The sequence below is a fragment of the Dermacentor silvarum genome, chromosome 7 (assembly GCF_013339745.2).
Source record: "Dermacentor silvarum isolate Dsil-2018 chromosome 7, BIME_Dsil_1.4, whole genome shotgun sequence".
NCBI classification, from domain to species: Eukaryota; Metazoa; Arthropoda; class Arachnida; order Ixodida; family Ixodidae; genus Dermacentor; species Dermacentor silvarum.
Genome location: NC_051160.1, coordinates 97099710 through 97121502, shown reverse-complemented (window position 1 = coordinate 97121502; position 21793 = coordinate 97099710). Strand labels below are relative to the sequence as shown.

Here is a 21793-nt window from a genome sequence, read left to right as displayed (position 1 = left end):
GTGCCCTCATGGGAATGACGGGATGTGTCAGCGAGGCTTCTGTTGCCTGGTGTTGAACGAGGCTTCGTCTACAACGTAGATATGGCTACACAAATAATGCGTTCCTAAAGTAAAATCTACATAAAAGGCTTTCACTCACCCATATTACATCTCTCAATAAAGTTTACTCACCTACAATGCAAAAACAAGCGAAGAAAAGCAAGAACAAACGACAAGTTGTTCCAAAGCGAGCGATAATTTCGCCATCTGTCCTCCAACTTAAGCGGCCTGCTGATACTTTTTACATTTCACCTAATTGTGCATCCAATAGTAAGTCCTCAAAATTAAACAAAACATGTTTTTGTGTAATAATAAAGCTACAGTAGTTTTGTACGTGCTGTTTTAGCAGGAAATGAATCATTGTGACAGACGGAATGGTGCTAGCCAGGCGTGTCTTCAAGGCGTTCTGGCTCTCCAAGAACGATGCCAATCCGAAGTCACAATATACCGGCATTCCCATGAATACCACAGCGAAGCAGCGCCAGTTTTCCCTCTAGGTAATATAGTCAGAAACACTATGCTTAGAACATTACACCGAGAGTGATCCCTATTGTCGGAGACACACAGATGAAATACGAGAAAAAGCCGAGATTTATCTATCTTTGCTCGTGCTACGGTTTGCAATTCGTTTTTCTATATTAAATTGTGGTATGTGCTTAAGTGCTCTACTGTTCTCGAACGAATATTCAAAGACTTCATCGAGTTTTTGTCGTATTTATATGGGGATCAACATGGGAACGTACAAGTCGGAGGAACCTTTTTCGGCGTGTTCGTGATGGAGGTTTAAGTTTGTCGCATTTATTTCTGAGGCAGCTTGTAAATCGTTTTTTACACCTTCGAGATGTTCAGGATCCTTTTCTGCGCACAGTTTGACAAGAACGACTGGTCAGTGCTTTGCCCAACTTTGTCATCTCTTCCAATAAAATAGAAGGTCGACTACAGGGTTAACTTAAAGAGGCTGTTGAGTCGTGTCGCTTCCTGGAGGCCCGTTTTTCGATTGAATACTTAAGCACAGTGTCCCGTAAAAAATTGTATAAAGATGTGTGCGATATTGTTCTCCCACTGCCATTGTATTGGACTCATTTCGCTGGAGGCAAATGGCGGAAAGTGCTGAAACGTGCAAAAAGCATGCCCGTGCGTCTTGGGGTGAAAACTATCACCTTTAAACTGCATGCAGGCCTTCGGCACTTAATACATGGCTTTCCGAAAAGGGATTATTCGTACCGTGTGGTGACCACTGTTTCTTGCGCCACAAATCAGAAACGATTGAAGACGTTTTTCTGGAATGCTGGGATGGCGTGTTCTTCTGGGATGTGCTGCAAAGGACCTCAATGAAGGATTTCCCTTTGGATGCACAGAGAATAACACAGAGAATAAGGTACCTTATGATTGATAACGAGGATGGTTTTCCATATGATATTACTATGTTACTGGCTCTGCATAGTATTTGGACGTCACGCATGGCTGTTCGTCATGCAGACGTTGATGATCATGCAGGCTATAGAGTACTTTCGCGAGTCTCCGATTTCATTTTTCGAAATAGAAAAAAAGTGAAGTGTGTACCCGATCGGGTGCCCCGTATGGAATGTTTGTTACACATGAAACAATTGTAAAATATGAATTTCTCGTTACGTGGTTGACTATTATACCAATGCAATAAAAAATAGCCTAGCGGTTACGACGCTCGCTTCGGTACCGGGTGTACGCGGGTTCGAATCCCACCTCGGCATGAAAGTTTCTTTTCTTTCTTGGTAGTTTCTTGCTCTTGCCACGCACCAGAAATTACGGCTGTAATAAACACCTTCGCTGCTAAAAGGACCTGCTAAACAAAGAACAATGACCACTAAAATTTCAATTTTGCAGCCAAACTCTAAGGGGCCTATCAAATGTTTAGTTTGGCTATTGAAATTAACCCTCGTTGGTACAGGAGTTCCAATCTACAGCATACTTTTGAGAAGCTGAATCGAGTTTTTCTGCCAAAAAGGCCCTGATTATTTGATAAAATACATCATAACGTCTGAAATATTTCAGCCTAATCCATGCAACTTTCGCAATGCTGTTACAGTGCAAGAGGGCGATTGGCTACTAAAGATCAATAAAATATGAGTGGTAGGTTTTTCATGCGGCTCAACGGGTTACACAATGCTCGCGGAGACCACTGAAAAACAAATTTGCCTGAGTTGTTCATTCAGAAGTTATTTTCTTCGCAATACTTTACTTGTTTCTATGAACGGAGGCAAGTGGGAATATATTGCTTGCATGCTGAATTAAATTTTACTCTTGAAATTTTAGCTTAAGAGTTTTCCAGCAAGAAAAATGTTGTTTGAGCAGCTGCTCATTTCAAGGTAATGTGAAAGATTAGTATTTTTAGCAGTTGTCTTTGTCAAAGTTAAGATAACCTTGATCTTTTCCAGCCAAGCATCACACCTATGACCTGAGAATTAGAAATTCCTCCATCACAAAGCCCCCTGAGAGGAAATGTCTGAAAGTATTCCACAAGTACGAGAAAAACGGAATAGGTCTCTACGATCCAAGCTGCCAGGATATCCTTGCGAAACATGGAGAGTCACAGTCGTATGATCCACAACACGAACGTTGCAAAAATAAAGTTCGTTGAATCACTTCTTAGAAACTGCTCCCGTATATGGTTATGCATATGCAACTACAGGCGAGCGTTGAAAGTTTTAAAAGACATTTATATACAAGATTTCCCAACTGTCATGCACAAAGATTTAAAATTATGCAAATTCCACGTAGCTGGACAGAACCAAGGTAATTTTGTTTGCGGTTGCTTGGAGATGGATTATTTTTTGAATTCCTCCTTACTACATAATTAGTTTGAAATATTCTATTTCTCAAATATTACAGTTAGATTGAAAGTGTGAACGAGGAGGTTGCAGAGCAGCCAGAACTTCCGATACAGCTTTTTTTTTGCTGAATATGTGCTACATAAAAGTGTTTTTCCGAACAGTGAAAGAATCCCGCGAACACACGCAAAATTGCCGTGCGATTGGCCGCTCGGTGTACTTTGCGTGTTTTCGCGGGTGTCTTTCATGCTCAGAAAACCACTTTTATGTAGAACGTATAGAGCAACAAAAGCTTGTATCGGAAGTTGTTCATGTCAATTTTGTCATTTTTAGTTTTAATGTTTGAAGTTTGAAGTTTATTTCACCACAGTGTTTCAATATTTACATTTCTTTATATTCATGCATGAAGCAAAGATGCAATGTGTGGTGTGGAATGCGGCAAAAAAAGCTGCGATATAAATGCAGCTTGACGGGCCCCACATCCCAGCAATACAAGGCAGAAAAGTGACAGCATTCGTAAAGTCATGTAAACAAGTAAATAGGCACATAAAATACATAGTGAGATTGGCACAATAACGAATATAATTATAAAAAAAAGAAAATGCAGAAAAATTTGCACTCCCGGAAAAAAAATTAAAAAAAATCGAAAAAATGCAGCATTTTATGCCGCATTTTTGCAACAAGAAAACACAGCAAGAAAGACATCATGTCAGTAAAAAAGATTGGACATATCCTGTGCGAAAGAAGGCGCAGTCGCACCAATGAAAAATTGAATTTGTTAAGTATGTGTGGGAGTGAATGATTCAGCATTTGGAGACCATAGATCGTTCGGCATCGAGGAACCTTCCAATAATCGCTCTAATTGGTCGAGACGAGGGGCTGCGCTCAAGCATGCTATGGAGGTAAGATTATTATTTCCTTTGTTAAATTCAGTTTTCAGACACTAATAAACAATATTCATGCACGTTATCAAATTTTAACACTTTAAATTTATTGAATAAAGACAAGGTATGTGCGTTATATTCGGCATTTGCAACACAACGTAATGCATTTTTTTGTAGCGTGAGTACTTTTTGCGTAGATTGCACGGTGCCAGTGCTCCACACCAAAAGACCATAGCGTAGCTGTGAACAAAAAAGTGTGTTGTAGATAATTAACAGCTGAGTAGTCGGTAGAAATGACTGACATCTCCTAAGCATGCCTAGTGCCTTACTTAGCTTTTTTCTTTCCATTTCACTATGGGAATCCCATAAGATATGCTCCTGAAAAACTATCCCCAATGCTTTAGCTGTCGAAGAAAAATCAATCGCAGAATCATTTAGGTGCAGTTTTGAAGTAGCTGTGTATGTTGTTCCCTTCGATCGAAACAGAACGGCTTTGGTTTTTAAGCAGTTGATTTGTAGGGAGTTTACGGTCGACCATGCATACAAGTCACCTAGTGTCGCGTTTGCTGCTGAAACAAGGTCTTTTACGTCCACACCTGTAAAAAACAAGGAAGTGTCATCCGCATATATGACATATTGGATTGTCTGGTTTATGTTAATAATGTTCACATAAGTATTAAAAAGTAGCGGCCCCAATATACTACCTTGAGGTACACATTAAGTAACTTTTTGCAAAGATGATTGTTCTGTGTTTATGCTTAGACACTGTAGCCTATTGATCAAATAACTGGTAATTAAATTCAGTGCAGTGCCTGGAATGCCGTAATAGGCTAACTTTTGTAAAAGGGTACCGTGATTTATCCGGTGAACGGCTTTAGAGAAGTCAACAAATATACCTATAGATAGTATATATATATATATATATATATATATATACATTAAAATGGGGGCGTTGGTCTTCAAGCAGGCCTGGACGTGGCGTTGCAGAAGGCTATTCGAAAGGCAGGTCAGGTTACTGGCGGGTGTGAGCTAGCGCTCAACAACCACCACTCATCGTCGTCTTCTTTTCCCAGACATCGAAGCACGGTCATTCGCCTTCAGTACAATTACCCCCCGCGGAATAAGGAGCCATCCTGGCGACCTAGGGGCAAGAAAACACAGAGGGATCGTAGCACTGCTTGAGTCGGGGCACGTGGACAATTTCTTGGCCTTGACGACGATGGTCAGAAAACGGTTCTAACGGCTCGATGAGATAGTTCACCGGAGATCTTTGTTGAAGTACATGATATGGATCCCTGGTACTTCGACACCAGCTTCGTTGAAAGGCCAGGTGTAGTGGACGGAGCACGCAGCCAGACTAGCGAGCCAGGAGAATAGCACGTAGTCGTAGCGGAGGCATCGTGGTGTTGCTTCTGGCGCCACTGGTCTTGTAATGTGAATGAACGTGCAAGTTGGCGGCATTCTTCAGCGTATGTAGCTGCTTGAGATACAGTCGTGAACAAGGAGGCGTCGGGTCGGTATAAAAGAATATTGTCCATGGTGCAAGAATGTTCGCGTCCGTGAAGGAGAAAGAAAGGGGAGAATCCAGTTGTGCTTTGAATGGCGGTGTTATAAGCGTACGTAAGAAAAGGTAGCACTCGGTCAAAATTGGAGTGATCTGATGAGACGTACATAGCAAGCATGTCGCCCAGGGTTCGGTTAAAACGTTCTGTCATCCCGTTTGTCTGTGCGTGATAGGCACTGGTGGTGCGGTGAACGACGCGGCATTCACAAGGCAATGCTGCGATGACGTCGGAGAGGAACAGACGACCGCGGTCACTCAGCAACTCTCGAGGAGCTCCATGGCGAAGGACGAGATTGTGAAGAATGAAAGTGGCAACGTCTTTTGCTGTGGACGACGGAAGAGGTGAAGTTTCGGCATACCGTGTGAGGTGATCGACGGCAGCGATTATCCAACGGTTCCCGTCTGGTGTACTGGGAGGGGGACCGTAGATGTCGATGCCGACGTGGTCAAATGGTCGGGCAGGGAATGGCAGAGGTAATAAGGTGCCGGCGGCGTGTTGAGGAGGAGTATTGCGTCGCTGGCACGTGGAACATGACCGAACATACTGTCGAACATAACGGTACATGCCACGCCAGTAGTACCGAAGCCTAATACGTGAATACGTCTTCAGGAAACCTGCGTGGCCACATTGTGGGTCGTCGTGGAAAGTGGAGCCTGCCGACGCAACGTCCGAGAAGTGGGAGCAGAAGTCCGGCCAGACTGAAAGTCTAGAATGGAAGCCACCCACGGGTCCTTGTGCTGCTCAGATGGCATGTCAGAGATGGCAAGAGCGGCGGTATCGCAGGTAGTATTTGTGAAGCAGACAAGGTCGGGAGGCAAGGGCGAACGGGAGAGGGCGTCTGCATCCGAATGTTTCCAACCAGAGCGATACACGACGCGGATGTCGTATTCCTGGAGGCGCAATGCCGGTCGAGCGAGGCGACCACTTGGACCTTTCAGTGACGACAACCAGCACAGGGCGTGGTGGTCGGTCACTACGTCAAATGGGCGCCCGTACACCTAAGGACGAAATTTCTCCATGGCCCAAATTATGGCAAGACATTCTTTTTCAGTCACCTAGTAGTTGCCTTCGGCTTTGTTGAGAGTTCGGCTTGCATAGGCAACGACGTACTCTTCAAAGCCATCTTTCCGTTGAGCAAGAATAGCGCCTAACCCGTCACCGCTGGCGTCCGTGTGGATCTCAGTGGGTGCAGAGGGGTCGAAGTGTCGCAGTGTAGGAGGCGACTTAAGGAGACGGCGCAATTCGTTGAAAGCGTCGTCGCAAGCAGGAGACCAGGCCTAAAGGTTATTACTGCCAGCGAGGAGCTTGGTCAGAGGGTGGGTGATCATAGCGAAATAGCGGATAAAGCATCGGAAATAATATAGGCCGATAAAGCTGCGGAGATCTTTCGTGGTACTTGGTCTGGGAAAGGCTGTAATGGCTGTAAGGCTGAAATGGCTGTAAGTTTGGCAGAGTCGGGGAGAATACCGTGCTTCGAAACAACATGACCTAGAATCGTAAGCTTTCGAGTGGAAAAGTGGCATTTCTGTAAAACTTTCTGCTGGGATAGTTGGTTCATACTTGCAAAGGAAATGGTTATGCGCAAAAACAAAAAACACGGACACAGAAGTAGATAGGGACGAGCGCCAACTTTCGACTGACTTTATTTTTTCCTGCGTTGTCAATATATACTCTGAATGACGTAGGTACAGCAGCGGTGATCACATGACACACTTACAACGTGCCGCGCAAGAACATCATCTCACTTTCTTTTAAAGAAATTGAAGTATCACTTATACAGCCATCTCCTTTTGACGAAATATGAAAGGCTTCCAACAGTTCACGGGCAGTAGTATCACGGCTTTTGCCCAAAATTTTGATGCCTTGGAAATTTGGTATACACATGCAATGCCGGACGTGCGCAGGCAAATGCGCATTCTCATTATTTTTAATCGACAGCTCATGTTCCCTTGCACGAACGTTGACACACCGCTCAGTTAGCCCTACGTACGTCTTTCCACATGATAGCGGAATTTCGTACACAACGCCAACCGCGCATTTTACGTGGGGCGGCTCGTGCTTTTTGCCGCATCCTCCAGGATTCTTGTTAATCGCAGAAATCCTCGGGCAGAGCCCAGCGCGCTTACGCGGGGCTGAAAAAACCATTGGCACAGCGTGCCTACTCGCAACCTTCTTCAAATTATGAGAGGTGCGATGCATGTAGGGCAACACTTCAGGACGGCTCCAGCACTGCAGCCCAGTTTCTGCACCAGCGAGGGATGCTTTCGACTCTCGCAGAAGAACCTCTGCAACTGCCGTAACTACCGTGCAAGGGTAACCGGCATCCAACACACGCCGAACCTGGACATTAAAACTATCCTGCATAGCATGTGGGCACGATTTCCTGAGCGCGGAACCCAGACAAAGTTTCACAATTCCCCGCTTGACGAACTTAGACTGCGCAGAATCATATGGCAATAATGCCTTTTGCGCTCGGGGATTATAAGACCAACAAACACGATCATTTAAAAACCGAAGCCGTAGATCTAAAAACTGCAGCGAATCATTAGAAGGGATTTCATGTGTGAAGGCCAGTCCCTTCCCATACTGCCGAAAGGCGTCAAGAATAGCATCAACAGACTTGTCTAAGGTAAAAACAGGTGGTTTCTTTAAAAATATTAAAAGTCGTCAACATACCTAAAAATTTTGATAACGTTACTTTTCTCTAAGATTTTTGACAAACAACTATCCACGTCAGCTAAAAAAATGTTGCACAAGACAGGTGCCACACATGACCCAATGGAAATCCCTTGACGCTGCAAATAAAAAATATTCTCAAAGGCCACAAAAGTTGACCGGAGGTAAAATTCAAGTAAACTGATAAAATCATCTACCGACATGCCAGCAGAATTTTGAAAGGCAATGGCCCCGCTGGCATCAATGCAGTGTCGAACAGCAACGAATAAATGCCCATGAGGAATAGAATAGAATAAATCCTCAATATCGACAGAGAACATGAAATCAAAAAATGTTCCCCCCTGCAAAAATCGCACCACATCATCCGAACTCTTGGTATCGAAGGGATCATTAACTGAAAGTACATTTAGTTTCTTAAGCAAGAATTGGCTGACCAAGTGCTGCCAAGATCCCTTCTCACTTATGATTGTGCGAAATGGTACTTCTGGCTTGTGCGTTTTTGCCGTAAAGAAAACACTGCGTGAATTGCCCTTAGAAGATCTAATATCCCTGGCAAATTTGAGAAGCTGAAGGTTTTGACACAAATTAGCTGCCTTTGTCTTTACACGGACGGCACTGCTTTGAACCGGAATGAAATTCTTAGAAATGGCCTTCCTACTCTTCTCAGCAAAAGAAGCAGCATTTAACACCACAAACCCCCCCATGGGCTTGGAGCAGACGGAGGTCATTGTCCCTAAAATGCTTCACAATGAGATCTGTCGGTTCCCGGTACTGGCGGTGGTTGTTCTTTCGTACAGTTCTGGATAACGCATCAACCCCCTCAAGGAGGCACCGGGTAGATTGATCCTGAGGCGCTCTATTAGCTATACGCCTGTTAAACGCCAACAACTCATGAGGCGGAACAACGGGTTCAAGGCTGTACTTCGTCCCTTTCTTGAGCAGGCATTCAACGTTAACCGGGATTTTCACATCCTCTCCTAGAAGCAAAACCTGAGACACACCCCCTTTTCTGGTCCTCTTTCTTGTTCAGCTGGCACAGTACGCTGCTCAGGTAGGCTGTCCATCAAATTTCGACCATATAGTTGCTATATATATATATATATATATATATATATATATATATATATATATATAGCAACTTCATTTGACTGGAAAATATTTTAAGGAGCGGTGGTCGGAGCCCCTCAGCCCAGGGACCCACTGGCTTCTGCCGGCTGCCTGACCTGGCTAATTAAGGACTTTTCTCCAGCCAAGTCGGAACGGGCGAGCGGTGTCTCCCACTGCTCCATTGTGATATTAGTTGGGCTATGAGGGTGCTCAGTACACTCCCAGGTTACATGTATTAGTGTAGGTATGCCACCGCACCAAGGGCACGTGGCCCTATAGCGGGTGGGATACATGGAATTTAGCAGTTTTAGATGGGGGAATACCCCGGTCTGTATTTTGCGCCAATCATCGGCCTCCTCCTCGCTAAGTTGTGGGTGAGGCGACGGGTATTTTCTGCCGACTCCGGGCTGATGAGCAAGGATGTTCTTAGGCATTTAAATTGGTGGAATTTTGTGAGGGATAGTGCGAGTGGTTGGGGTTTGAAGAGGACGCCATCGATCGGTTAGTAGATGCTCGAGCTAACGCGTTAGCCTGTTCGTTCCCCTGTGGCCGTGGTCGACGCGGTAATTTGCTGCTGGCTGATCGCATTCACGACTTCCAGGGCGTACCTCCTTTGGTAGCGCTGCCCGGTAGCCTCTGCATCGCAGCTGCGTCCGTGTAGCACGTGTTGTACCTAGCGTTATTGGAGTACATCGATTGAATATGTTGTGCGCGTGCTTTGCGCCTTTCCTTGTACTTGGGAAGCATATTCTTGAGAATTGGAGCTGCTGTAATTTTGGATCTCACCGAAGGAGGAAGAAGTATGGCCTTTTCGGTGAGATAAATTGGGTATGCGGGGATATTAGGTCGTGCCAATATTGCCCTACCAGTTTTCGTGAAGCTGAGGCTTTATAGTGGCCTGCCTCAGTTCGTCGAAAGTATTGTGTACTCCCAAAGCTAGCATGCACTCCGTGGAGGTAGATTGAGGCAGGCCCAGAGCCGCCTTGAAAGCTGTTCGAATTATCGTGTTGGTCTGCCTCTCCTCATCCCTGTTCAGGATTTGGTAGGGCAAGCCATATGTGATTAGACTAATCTCTAAGGCCTGTACGAGCCTTAGGGTATCGACTTCTCGCGTTCCTGCCTTTCTATACGTCACTCGGCGTATCATTTGGGCTATGTTGTGGGTTGCGGATTTGATGGTTTTGAGCGTCTGTGCTGCTCTCCCGTCGCTCTGAAGCGACAAACCCAGGACTCGCATCGTAGGTACCTCGCGGACAATCTGGCCCTCAACCACAATGTTAATCGACCCTCTGGATTTGTAGCCTTTCGCGTCTATCCGGATGACCTCGGATTTTTCGGGCGCGCACTTCAGCCCGATCGCTCGGGAAAATTTCTCCACCGCTAATACCCTGGGTTGGAGCGTGTATTCTTTATCCCCTAGGGAACCTCTGCTCGCCCACAGCGTGATATCGTCTGCGTAAAGCGTGTAACCTAGGTCGGGTATCCGATCGATATCGCGCGCGAGGTGACACATCGCCATGTTGAAGAGCAGAGGAGATATTATCGCTCCTTGAGGGGTTCCTTTGTTCGGCATTTTAAATATCTGCGATGGGATTTGGCCAATACTGATGCTGCCTCGCGGTTGAAAAGAAACGCCCTTATGTAGTTGTAGGTGTGCTCACCACAACCCGAGAGTTCGAGTTCCTCGAGTATTGCGCCGTGAGAGACATTGTCGAAGGCTCCTTTGAGGTCTAGTGCTAGGACTAGTCTCTCGTCACCGTACGGCATATTGGTTAGAATTTCGTCTCTAAGTAGGAGGAACCCGTCTCGACACGATAAACCTGTGCGAAATCCTATCATGGAGTATGGGAACCAGCTCCGCTCTTCCAGGTATCGCTGTTGTCTACTGTGGGTCACCCTTGTTGACTGGTGGTGCGATAATCGCCAACACTCATGCGGTGCGATTATAGCGTTTAAGTTGATGAGCACCCTACAGTCCGTTCTGCCGGAAAGGAAGTATACGATACAGGGTGTCGCAACTATCATGCCCCAAGATTTAAAAATATGCAAATGCCACGTAGCTGAAGAGAACCAAGGTAATCTGGCTTGCCGTCGATTGGGAAATACTGAAATTGTTTTTGCATTCTGCCTAATTGCATAATCAGTATTAATTATTGAACTTGTCAAACATAAAAATTAGTTGAAAATTTTCAATGAGAAAATTGTAGAGCAACATAAGAAACTGCAAATACAGCTTTTTGTTGCTCAATACGTGCTACATAAAACTGTTTTTCCGAGCGTGTAAGAAGCTCGCGAATACACGCAAAGGGTCTCGAGCGGCCAGTCACGCGGAAATTTTGCGTGTATTCGAGGGCTTCTTTGATGCTAGGAAGAACACTTTTATGCAGCATGTATTGAGCAACAAGAAGATCCTGACTCGGCTACAAAAAAAAAAAAAAAAAAACAGGCAAGTTTGCACGCGGTCGTGCAAAGCTTAAGGACAGCGAAGCTTACTGGCGGCTACTGCTAGGTATGAACTTGCGTGCTGCTTCTTCTTTCTGGGGTTATACGTGCCAAAACCAGTTCCGATTATGAGGCATGCCGTAGTGGAGGGCTCCGGATTAATTCGGAGTCCTCCACTACGGAATTGGAGCCCTCCACTCCTCTGCTCCAGATTTATCCGGAGCAGAGGAGGAGACCACGTGGCGGTCCCCTCCTCCTTTGCGTTGCCATGGTTACCACGGCTACGCACAACAAATTACGGCTGGCTTAAAAAGATTCGCTGTTAAAAAAAATAAAACCATCTGTTCCAGTTCAGTCAGTGCGCACTAATTACGCGCAAATCAGCACAGCATTCCGAGTAACGAGAACTTTACAACAATTCGAATAGCAGCGTTAATGTATTAAGAGCAACTAACGAAACCAAAATTCGCACATATTTCTGTCTTCACGTGCGTCGGCGAGGAAAAAAAATAATTATGCCAGGCATTACCGATTAAGTTCTATGAGTACCACCTCCTCTCAAGGTAAATTTCTTTTGCCGTGATATCCATGTCAATCGGTTCAGCAGTCAGTCACATTCGATGCCGAGTTACGGAAAGTGGCGTCACGTGCTTTCCTTCTCGGTTTCGTCAATTCACGTGGCAACAGTTACAGTGGCTGTTCGATTCCCGGTTGTTTATATGCATATTAGAATGTTCGTGAATCACCCAATGGCTGTTGAAAGTTTTAAAGTCGCGTCACATCGCTTTATAGGTGGTCTGACGTGCTTTGTGGGGGCACAAACGGAGAGCTCCTTCGAAGCCTGTTCGTTTGATATCCATGTGAGTATGTTTGGGAATGACCCATGAGAGCCTGGCGAAAGTTACGTGATGTCACGTGACTCTTTTTCACGTTGTTTGAAGTACGCGACGTGCGTACCATCGCAGAGCTTCTTCACAGCCCGTTCGTTTGATGTCCATGTAAGTATGGTTTGGAACCACGCATGGGCCAGCGAAAGATACGTGAGGTCGCGTGATGCTCTTTTCCCACCTGGTTTGACGTTCGTTATGTGTGTACCATCGCATAGCTTATTCAATTCCCGTTCGTTTGATATACATGTCAATATAGTGGGGAATCGCGCATGGACCAGCGAATTATACGTGAGGTCACGTGACACCATTTTCCCACCTGGTTTGACGTTCGTTACGTGTGTACCATCGCAAAGCTTCTTCGAAGCCCGTTCGTTTGATATCCATGTCAATATGGTTGGGAATCACGCATGGACCAGCGAATTATACGTGAAGTCACGTGACACCTTTTTCCCACTTGGATTGACGTTCGTTACGCGTATACCATCGCAAAGCTGCTTCGAAGCCCGTTCGTTTGATATCCATGTAAGTATGGTTTGGAATCACGGATGGGCCAGCGAAAGATACGTGAGGTCCAGTGACACCATTTTCCCACCTGGTTTGACGTTCGTTACGTGTGAACCATCGCAAACCTTCTTCGAAGCCCATTCGTTTGATATACATGTCAATATAGTGGGGAATCACGCATGGACCAGCGAATTATACGTGAGGTCACGTCATAGGCTTTTCCGACCTCGTTTGATGTTCGTTACGTGTGCACCATCGCATAGCTTATTCAATTCCTGTTCGTTTGAGATCCATGTCAGTATGGTTGGGAATGACCCATGAGAGCCTGAAGAAAGTTACGTGAGGTCACGTGACACCTTTTTCCCACCTGGTTTGACGTTCGTTACGTCTGTACCATAGCAAAGCTTCTTCGAAGCCCGTTCGTTTGATATCCATGTCAATATGGTTGGGAATCACGCATGGATCAGCGAATTATACGTGAGGTCACGTGACGCCTTTTTCCCACCTGGTGTGACATTCGTTATGTGTGCACCATCGCATAGCTTCTTCAATTCCCGTTCGTTTGATATCCATGTCAGTATTGTGGGGAATGACCCATGAGAGCCTCAAGAAAGTTACGTTACGTCACGTGACTCTTTTTCATGTGGTTTGAAGCATGCTTCGTGGCGTATGAAGAAGCCTACTTCAGTTATGTTTGGTCTGCGCAAAATTATAACATTTCGTCATTATTTTGAACTTCCTATAACACCCCGCAAGTGGACCTACACTTTGGATTAAATTCACTGGCGCGAGGATTAAAATACTTGGCGCGTAGATTAAATTAGTTGGCATTGGGATTAAGTGTGTGGCACGTCGATTATATTGACTGGCGCTTGGATTAAAATAGCTGGCGTTCAGATTAAATTGAGCGGGAAAACCTGTAGTACAACAATGAAAACATATCAAAGCTCGTAGTAGGTGCCCCTTTACATCTAATGATCGGGACATTTTTTTGTCACCATTTCATATAAGTTGCACTAATAAATAATCAGCACCGGTCACCGAGTGAATCATCCACACTTTTTTAAATATTGACACAATGCACAGTAAATAAGTAGTTTCCAATAATTATGTAGCTCCAATATAGTACACACACATCAATGTTTCCCTATGCACCACCACTATGGCCTGTCCGATATATTCTTAAACACCCTCCACGATGAAAAGTACATGTGATGCTTTTCTCCTGAGTACGTGGTCATATATTGTATTACTAGTAGTAGCTGCGGCACCTTTATTGAAATAAAGCGTAAAGAGGCTCCTGTAATTCAAATTAGGTGCACAATAACATTTCCGAGAGACAGAGAGGCATCAATGACAGGGACATTAACCGGACACAAGTTTACGGTTTGCAATCTTACATGGGAACTGGGGAAAAGATTGTTATAAAGCAAAGATTGAAAGCGAGAAACAAAATTGGTGAATGCTGTAGGTGTTCGCTGAATTCGATTCAGCGAGCAAACTAGTCTCATTATAGAGTAATTATACGTCTCACGATGGAATATCGAGTCACGTCTATGTTGTAGGAATAATTATTCCAGCACATGTCAGTCGTCCGGCTTGTTGAGCCCTCGGTAAAAAGTATCTATGTGTACAATACTGCGGATTGTGGCACAAAATATGCCAGATAGTTTACTCTTGAACACATTGACCACTTGCTACTGTATTGGTTATTCCTATGCAGAAGGAGTAGGAATTGGTTGACGCCACGACCACAGCCTGCACAAGATCGTTAGGTCTCTTCGGAGCCGTACTTATTGTAAAGAAAGGCTGAGAAAACATCATCATCTGCACGTGGATTACCACGCGATATACCACAATGACTAGGTACTTACTACACAGTGACGTCGTTTTCCTTCTTATTTGGTGGTTTATGGCTTTTGCAATAATAAACGCCAGCTGATAAAATTCACCACGACACAAAACTCACAATACGCTCTGCAGCACTGCCTTGAAATTACAGACCATTGGTGCGATTCGCCATTATTAAAACACAGTACAGTATGGCAGTTTTCATGTTCTGTAGATGCCGATGATTTCTAGTGGGATATTTTGAAATCAGTGGTGGTGACCTTTGCTTGGATACACCGACAACTCGGTCCCCTACAACCTCAAGTGACCGAAAGTATTTGGGTCTTCCATTTGGGCAACGAACATGTACTAAGTGCACTTAATGGGATTGGACAGCACCAACACATTCAGACATCGCCTACACTTAAAACAAACCATCACCCAAACGCTTTTATTCGGCTCCATTTGTGGGCGGACTGGCTTACTTCACCTCTCCACTAATATCGATTTCCCGTGAAACCCTGCGAACGAACACATAAGCTATGGTGCAGAATTATTACCACATCAGGTGTGTGAGATAGTACTTCTTCTATATTGCCACCTGTAGGTAGTGGGTCCAGGGCAACAGTGGGTCGAGTCCAAGAGAACAAAGAAGACCGCGCGCCCCTCTTGCTCGAGCCAGCCTCGACGGCCAGCCACAACCAATGTGCAGCTCTAGTTACATTAGACATTTCAAAAGCATACGATAGTGTGGAATACCCTATTTTAACAGAAAGGATGCAGGAAATTAGATTACCTGATTACTTCGTAACGTGGACTGCTGAGTTCTTGAAGGGCAGGGAGTTTTACTGTGCGCAAAGTGGAATTGAATCAGGAAAATTCAGACAAACACGCGGGGTTCCACAAGGCCCAGTGTTATCTCCGCTTTTGTTTAATATCTTGCTAAGCTCCATTCCTTGTCATCAGAATACATGCACGTACGTTTACGCAGATGATATAGAGTTTTTCGCTTCGGCAAATGATATTCAGGCACTGTACGAGTACTTACAGGAATACTTATGCGAGTTGGAAGCTTGGCTGGATAGTATTCACTTGTCTCTTAATGTAAATAAGAGCGCTGTTCTTGTCTTTCCGGTACAAGACCCATTTACGGTATCCCTTTCGTACCGCCATTCCACTATTCCACAAGTGGAAAAAGTCAGATACCTAGGAATTGTTTATGATGGAAACCTTAACTGGCGTCTACATATTAAAAATATAACCTCAAAAGCTTCCCGTGCAATGGGGATATTGAAAAGGATTAGCAATAATCGATGGGGCGTGCGCAGAGACACACTTATAATGATTTACCGCATGTATATCCGGCCAATACTAGAGTTCGGCTGTGTGTTATTTTCTGGCTCCCCTGCTTATAAAGTACGTCCACTACTTTTGCTGGAAAGGGAAGCACTTCGTTTATGTCTGGGGCTGCCAAAGTTTGTAGCAAATGCCGTGCTCTACAAGGAATCACGACTTCCTTCCCTAGAAATGAGATTTGAAATACTCACTGTTCAAACATTCATAAGGCTCTATGAATCACCAATAAGAAGATCCCAGTCCATATTTATTGGTCAATCCGCCTTATTTTTTGGAGTCCCATGGCCTCGGTTTCACACGCCACAGGTGAATAAAACAGAATCGTTATTAAGTCCGTTAAATGTACGATTAAATGATATAATCACGGTAAGCAGTATCCAAAATTCATTGGTTATTACTTATGATAACATATACCCCAACCATGCGAAGCAACTTCCCTGGCATATTCTTAACGGCTTACTCCAAGATCACTTGGACAAGCTCCAAACAAACGTAATTATAGCTACAGATGCTTCACAGAGTGAGGAAAAGGCCGGGGTTGGAATTTTTTCATCTGCATTAGATTGGTCTTTTTCTGTTCGACTCCCCGACTCTACTCCAATATTCCTAGCGGAATTCCTAGCTGTTATCTTAGCTTTGCGTAAGCTACAGCCTCCCACAACAACCGCGGTAGTATTAACAGACTCTCTATCCTTGTGCACCTCACTTACTGCTCCTGGCGAGTCGCATATAGTACAAAATTTGCACTCATGGGTTCCAAGTCCTTTGCGGAATTTGCGATTAGTATGGGTACCTGGTCACAAAGGCATATTTATGAATGAAGCGGCAGATAGCCTGGCAAAGGCTTCTATTACAGGCCCTGTGTTTTCCCTTCTTCCAACGACAGGTTTCATAACGTCTGCCAGGTTTAGAAGATACACTCTTATGGCATCAAAATCAGATCTAACATCATCGACCGAACAGCTCCACTTACAATTCCCTTGGAGCAGGAACTTTTGCAAATCCAGACAAACAGAAGTGGCATTAACAAGACTGCGATGTCGAGTCCCCCGCCTAAATTTCTACATGCACCGATCTGGTCTGGCGATCTCCCCTTTGTGCCATTTCTGTAACGAATTCGAAACGATCGACCATTACATACTCGACTGCCGGCGTTTCTCCTCCCTAAGAAAAAGAACATTGCAAATTGCAATGCGACAGCTCGGCCTGCCATTGAACTCTCCGGAACTGCTGTCTTTCGGAGCTTCTGTGCTTGGACACTCACACAGGAATGTATGCATCGCCATAGAGAAATTCATTGTTGAATCAAACCGGTTCCATTGTTAATCATATTAATCCATTTATCATTGCCTTATTCCCTCTTGTACTAGTATGCCTACTTTTTATATATTTATTGTCCACTGAATTGTATTAAAATTTATTCGCTTTATTATATTTACCAAAATTAGACATTTGCTAAATTTATTCACTTAGCACGTATATAAAATCTGCCCGACTCTTGGCCGATCCCCGTGAGTGGGTATGCGCCAAAGAAAAGGTCATCATCATCATCATCATCATCGATGGTTGCGTTTTCCAAGAGAGAACTGCTCTACGGTTTATTAAACCTTCAAGACTACTTCTTGAGGCTCGTGACAAACTGGTGGAGGTGCTGGGTACGCGACCTCACGGATGTTGCAGACCCCTCCAAGGATCCGCGCTACGAATACAGTACCTGCCGACACTCCCGTGCATCGAGCCAGGCGCAAGATCAGGGGACTGTCCCCAGAAATCGTCGACGCTACGGTTCCCACCACATCAACCGGTATGACCAGTGTTTCCCTTCAAACCGTCCCAACCGGTACGGGAAGGACGATGTCGAACCGGTACACACTTAGAGCGCACAGATCCCGAAGACGTTTTATGCCACAGTGTTGGATGACGTCGAACACTGGATGGTCGACTTAGAGCGTGTGGCCTCCGTGAACGAAAGGAACGACACGGCAAATCTCAGACGCGTCTACTTCTACTTGGAGGATGGCACGCGTACATGGTTTCAGAATCGCGAGGAGCAACTGACGTCGTGGCGCCAGTTTTGTTGTCAGCCTTTGGAGACCAACACCAGTGCTGATCGCCACGAACGAGCGGAACGAGCGATTCAGGCCCGCGTCCAGTTGCCAAACGAAACTGTGACTACGTACGTCGAAGACATGACGCCCCTCTTCAGACGAGCGGATCCAAGAATGACGGAGGAGAAGAAGTTACGTCATCTGATGCGCGGGGTCAAGGAGCAACTCTTCGCTGGCCTCGTACGGAACCTCCACAGACGGTCGCGGAGTTCTTGTCCGAGGCCGTGACCATGGAAAAGATGCTTCTGTATGAGCGGCAAGGGAGCAGCATATCTGCTACTGTATTTTCACGGCCATAGGAAGCAACGGTGAATGTGTGCGAGAACTCATCCGCTCCGTAGTGCGTGAAGAGTTGCAAAAGGCCGCTGGAACACCGCACCCTACGGTAAGCTCCATAGCAAGCATTATCAAGGACGAGCTGCACCAGGCGCTCCGGGACACCTTGTCTACTGATAACACTGCGGCAGTACCTCCTGAATACCACCGTGTGACCTACGCGGAAGCCCTGAAGGCGCCCTGCTTCCTCTCCACCGCTGGTCGTTCGTGCTCCTCCTACGTTGTCAGTTCAGTCGGCGCAGCCGATATCGTACTACGACGCTGGGTACACGCCGCCGCCCGTTGTTCATGCCGCTCCATTTGCCCATCGTTCGGAGCAAGCGGTTCACTACGTCGACGACAGACGCCCGCCCCCTGGGAAGTCGGATGCTTGGCGCACACCCGATCATCAGCCTCTGTGCTTCCAGTGCGGTGAAGCTGACCACTTGTACCGCCAGTGTCCATATCGGCGCGTTGGGATTCGCGGCTTTTCCGCATACTCGCCGCAGCCCCGATACGGCCAGCGACCCCAGTACATTCAGGACTACCTCTCTCAGCAGCGCTTGCCACCGCCAGCCAGGCGGCAGTCGCGGTCGCCGTCTCCGAGACGATTTTCACCTCCGCCCCAGCGGTATTCTCCCGAGTGGTCGCCCAGTCCCCGCCGGGAAAGATAACTGAGGCGATCTTTGGGGGCGAGGTCGCTGGTGGTCGAAGCGCAGAAGACCTCTGATGGACGCAGTTAGGGAACGACACCAATCCAACATCACATGCAGTTGAACGGGACAACCGGCTTTCGCTCGATATACCAGTGAATATTGACGCTTACGCAGTTAGTGCTTTAGTGGACACCGGCGCAGACTACTGGATACTAAGCGGGGAAATAGCAACGCAGCTCAAGAAAGTAATCACGCCCTGGCATAACTCGCAGATTCGGACGGCTGGCGGCCACTTCGTTACTCCACTGGGCGCCTGCACGACTAAAGTTGAGGTTCAAGGATCTACATTCGTAGCGAGCTGCCTTGTATTACGCGAATTATCCCGCGATGTTATTCTTGGGGTTGACTTCCTGCAGGAGTACGGCGCTATTATCGATCTGCAAGAGCGTCGTATCATTTTCTCTGCCGAACGAGCAATCGACGTGCTAGACGGCCTGCGGCGCGACGACGTACTTCGTGTTTCTGCAGACAGTGTAACGCTTCCTCCACGAGCCAGTGTCCTCGTCGACGTCACATGCTGTGGCTTACGCGATGGCGAAGCGGTGGCCGAAGTAACTTGGTTTGTGTTGCTTGAAGTGTTATACAGCTTCGTGTTGGTCATTCGCAATTGCTTCTTGCCAACTTTAGCTGCGAGCACTGACACCTGTTCCGCGGCACTTCGTTAGCGTTTGCAGACGTAGTAGCAAACGTTAACACTGTTTCACTTCAGAAGTAGTGGAGACAGCAGACACGTCTCTGGGCCATCTCGACATCAATTCTGAACTGTCCACCGATAGGCAGTTCGCACTGCGCAAGCTCTTTCTTGAATTCAGAACCTGCTTCGCACATTCTTCCAACGTACGCCAGACTTCCATCACTAAACACAGGATCATCACGTACGAAGACGCACGCCCGATACACCAGCAGCCTTTCCGTGTGTCGACAAAAGAACGCGAAGCCATACGTACGCAAGTCCGGGAGATGCTGGCGGCTCAACGGCAATCGGAGTCGAGGGCTTGGAAAGCTGCTGCAGCACGGCAATGCAGACAACAAGCGGACCCGGAGTCTAGGGCACGGGAATCTGCAGCAAAACGGCAACGCCGGCAAGCGGACCCAGAGCTGAGCGCTCGCGAAGCTACAGCAGCACGGCAACGCCAGCATGCGGACCCGGACCTGAGGGCTCGCAAAGCTGCAGCAGTACAGCAACACCGGCATGCGGACCCAGAGCTGAGGGTTCGTGAAGCTGCAGCAGCACAGCAACGCCGGCAAGCGGACCCACAGCTGAGGGCTCGCAAAGCTGCACCAGCACGGCAACGCCGGCATGCGGACCCGGAGCTGAGGGCTCGCAAAGCCGCAGCAGTACAGCAACGCCGGCACGCGGACCCGGAGCTGAGGGCTCGCGAAGCTCGTGCTTTAACCGACCATCGGCGCCACAAACCTCAGTTAGAGAACGCTTCTGGCGTTTTGCCGCCGCTTCCCGCGCTCTCACCGCCTCTGGGTCCGCTTGCCGGCGTCGCTCGGTGCCACCAACCTCAGGTAGAGAACGCTTCCAGCGTTTTGCCGCCGCTTCCCGCGCTCTCGCGGCCTCTGGGTCCGCTTGCCAGCGTAGGGGGATTCATGGTTAACCGAATGATCCCCCGGTGCTTCGCCCACTCATCATAATTCACTTCGTGGATATGGTATGGTAAAACTTTATTATTGTCCCTCGGAACGCGCGTCAGCACGTAGCGGGCCGCTCCCACGTCGGCACAGAAAGGCCGAGCCTCTCTGCTGCGTCGCGAGCCCGATGGACAGCCGATAGCTGTGCTTCAAGATCGGGGCTGCTTAGGGCAGCCTCCCGTTTGGTCGACGTGACACCGTCGCCGTCGTGTAACGCGGGGCACCGCCAGAGCATATGTTCCAAGTCAGCTAGGTCTGAGCATAGCTCGCAAGCATTGGTCGATTGTATGTCTGGGTATATTCTGTGTAACAGTGCGGGGTAAGGGTATGCCCCGACCTGGAGTTATCTGAGTGTCAACGCCTGTGGTCTGTTTAGTTTCCTATGTGGCGGAGGGTATCGTCTCCGTCCCATGTAAAAATGTTTCGTAAGTTCGTTATATGAGGAGGGAGGGTCCCGATTGTCCATAACCTCAGCGTCGCGCCACCCGGTAGCTACGCCGTCAACGACTCCTTGCGCAGCTCTGTGGGCCGACTCGTTGAGGTTGGGCGGGGCGCCCTTGATCTGCCCCATGTGTGCAGGGAACCAGATGATCGTGTGCGACTTGATGTCCTTGTCCCGTAGAATGCGCATGACCTGCTCCGAAACGGTGCCCTTGGCGAAAGCTCGTACAGCCGTCCGCGAGTCGCTGTAGATCGTGGTCCTTTTGTCGTCCAGCAGGGTCAGGGCTATTGCCACCTGCTCCGCCACCTCGGCCGACTTCGTTCGAACAGTCGCACAGTTCGTGATTTTCCCATCGGGATCGATGCCCACCGCTACGAACGCCGTCCCGTCGGGGTACCGGGCAGCATCAACAAAACAGCAATCCGGACCCTCTTCCCGAGCTTTGCCCAGGAGAGCCTTGGCCCTAGCTCGTCT

At 47.1% G+C, this 21793-nt stretch overlaps 1 protein-coding gene across 3 annotated transcripts in view; it reads left to right on the top strand.

Annotated features, from left to right (window-relative positions):
• Positions 1-21793, top strand: part of LOC119458302 (uncharacterized) — a 104397-nt gene that overhangs the window by 54975 nt on the left and 27629 nt on the right. Inside the window, exon 6 of one of the 3 annotated variants that reach the window (XM_037720138.2) lies at positions 2454-2656. The exons of the other annotated variants lie outside the window; for them this stretch is intronic. Within the exon in view, the coding sequence (XP_037576066.2) occupies positions 2454-2656 (203 nt within the window). Of the gene's footprint in view, positions 1-2453; positions 2657-21793 lie in introns of those variants that run through there. 3 annotated transcript variants of the gene reach the window in all.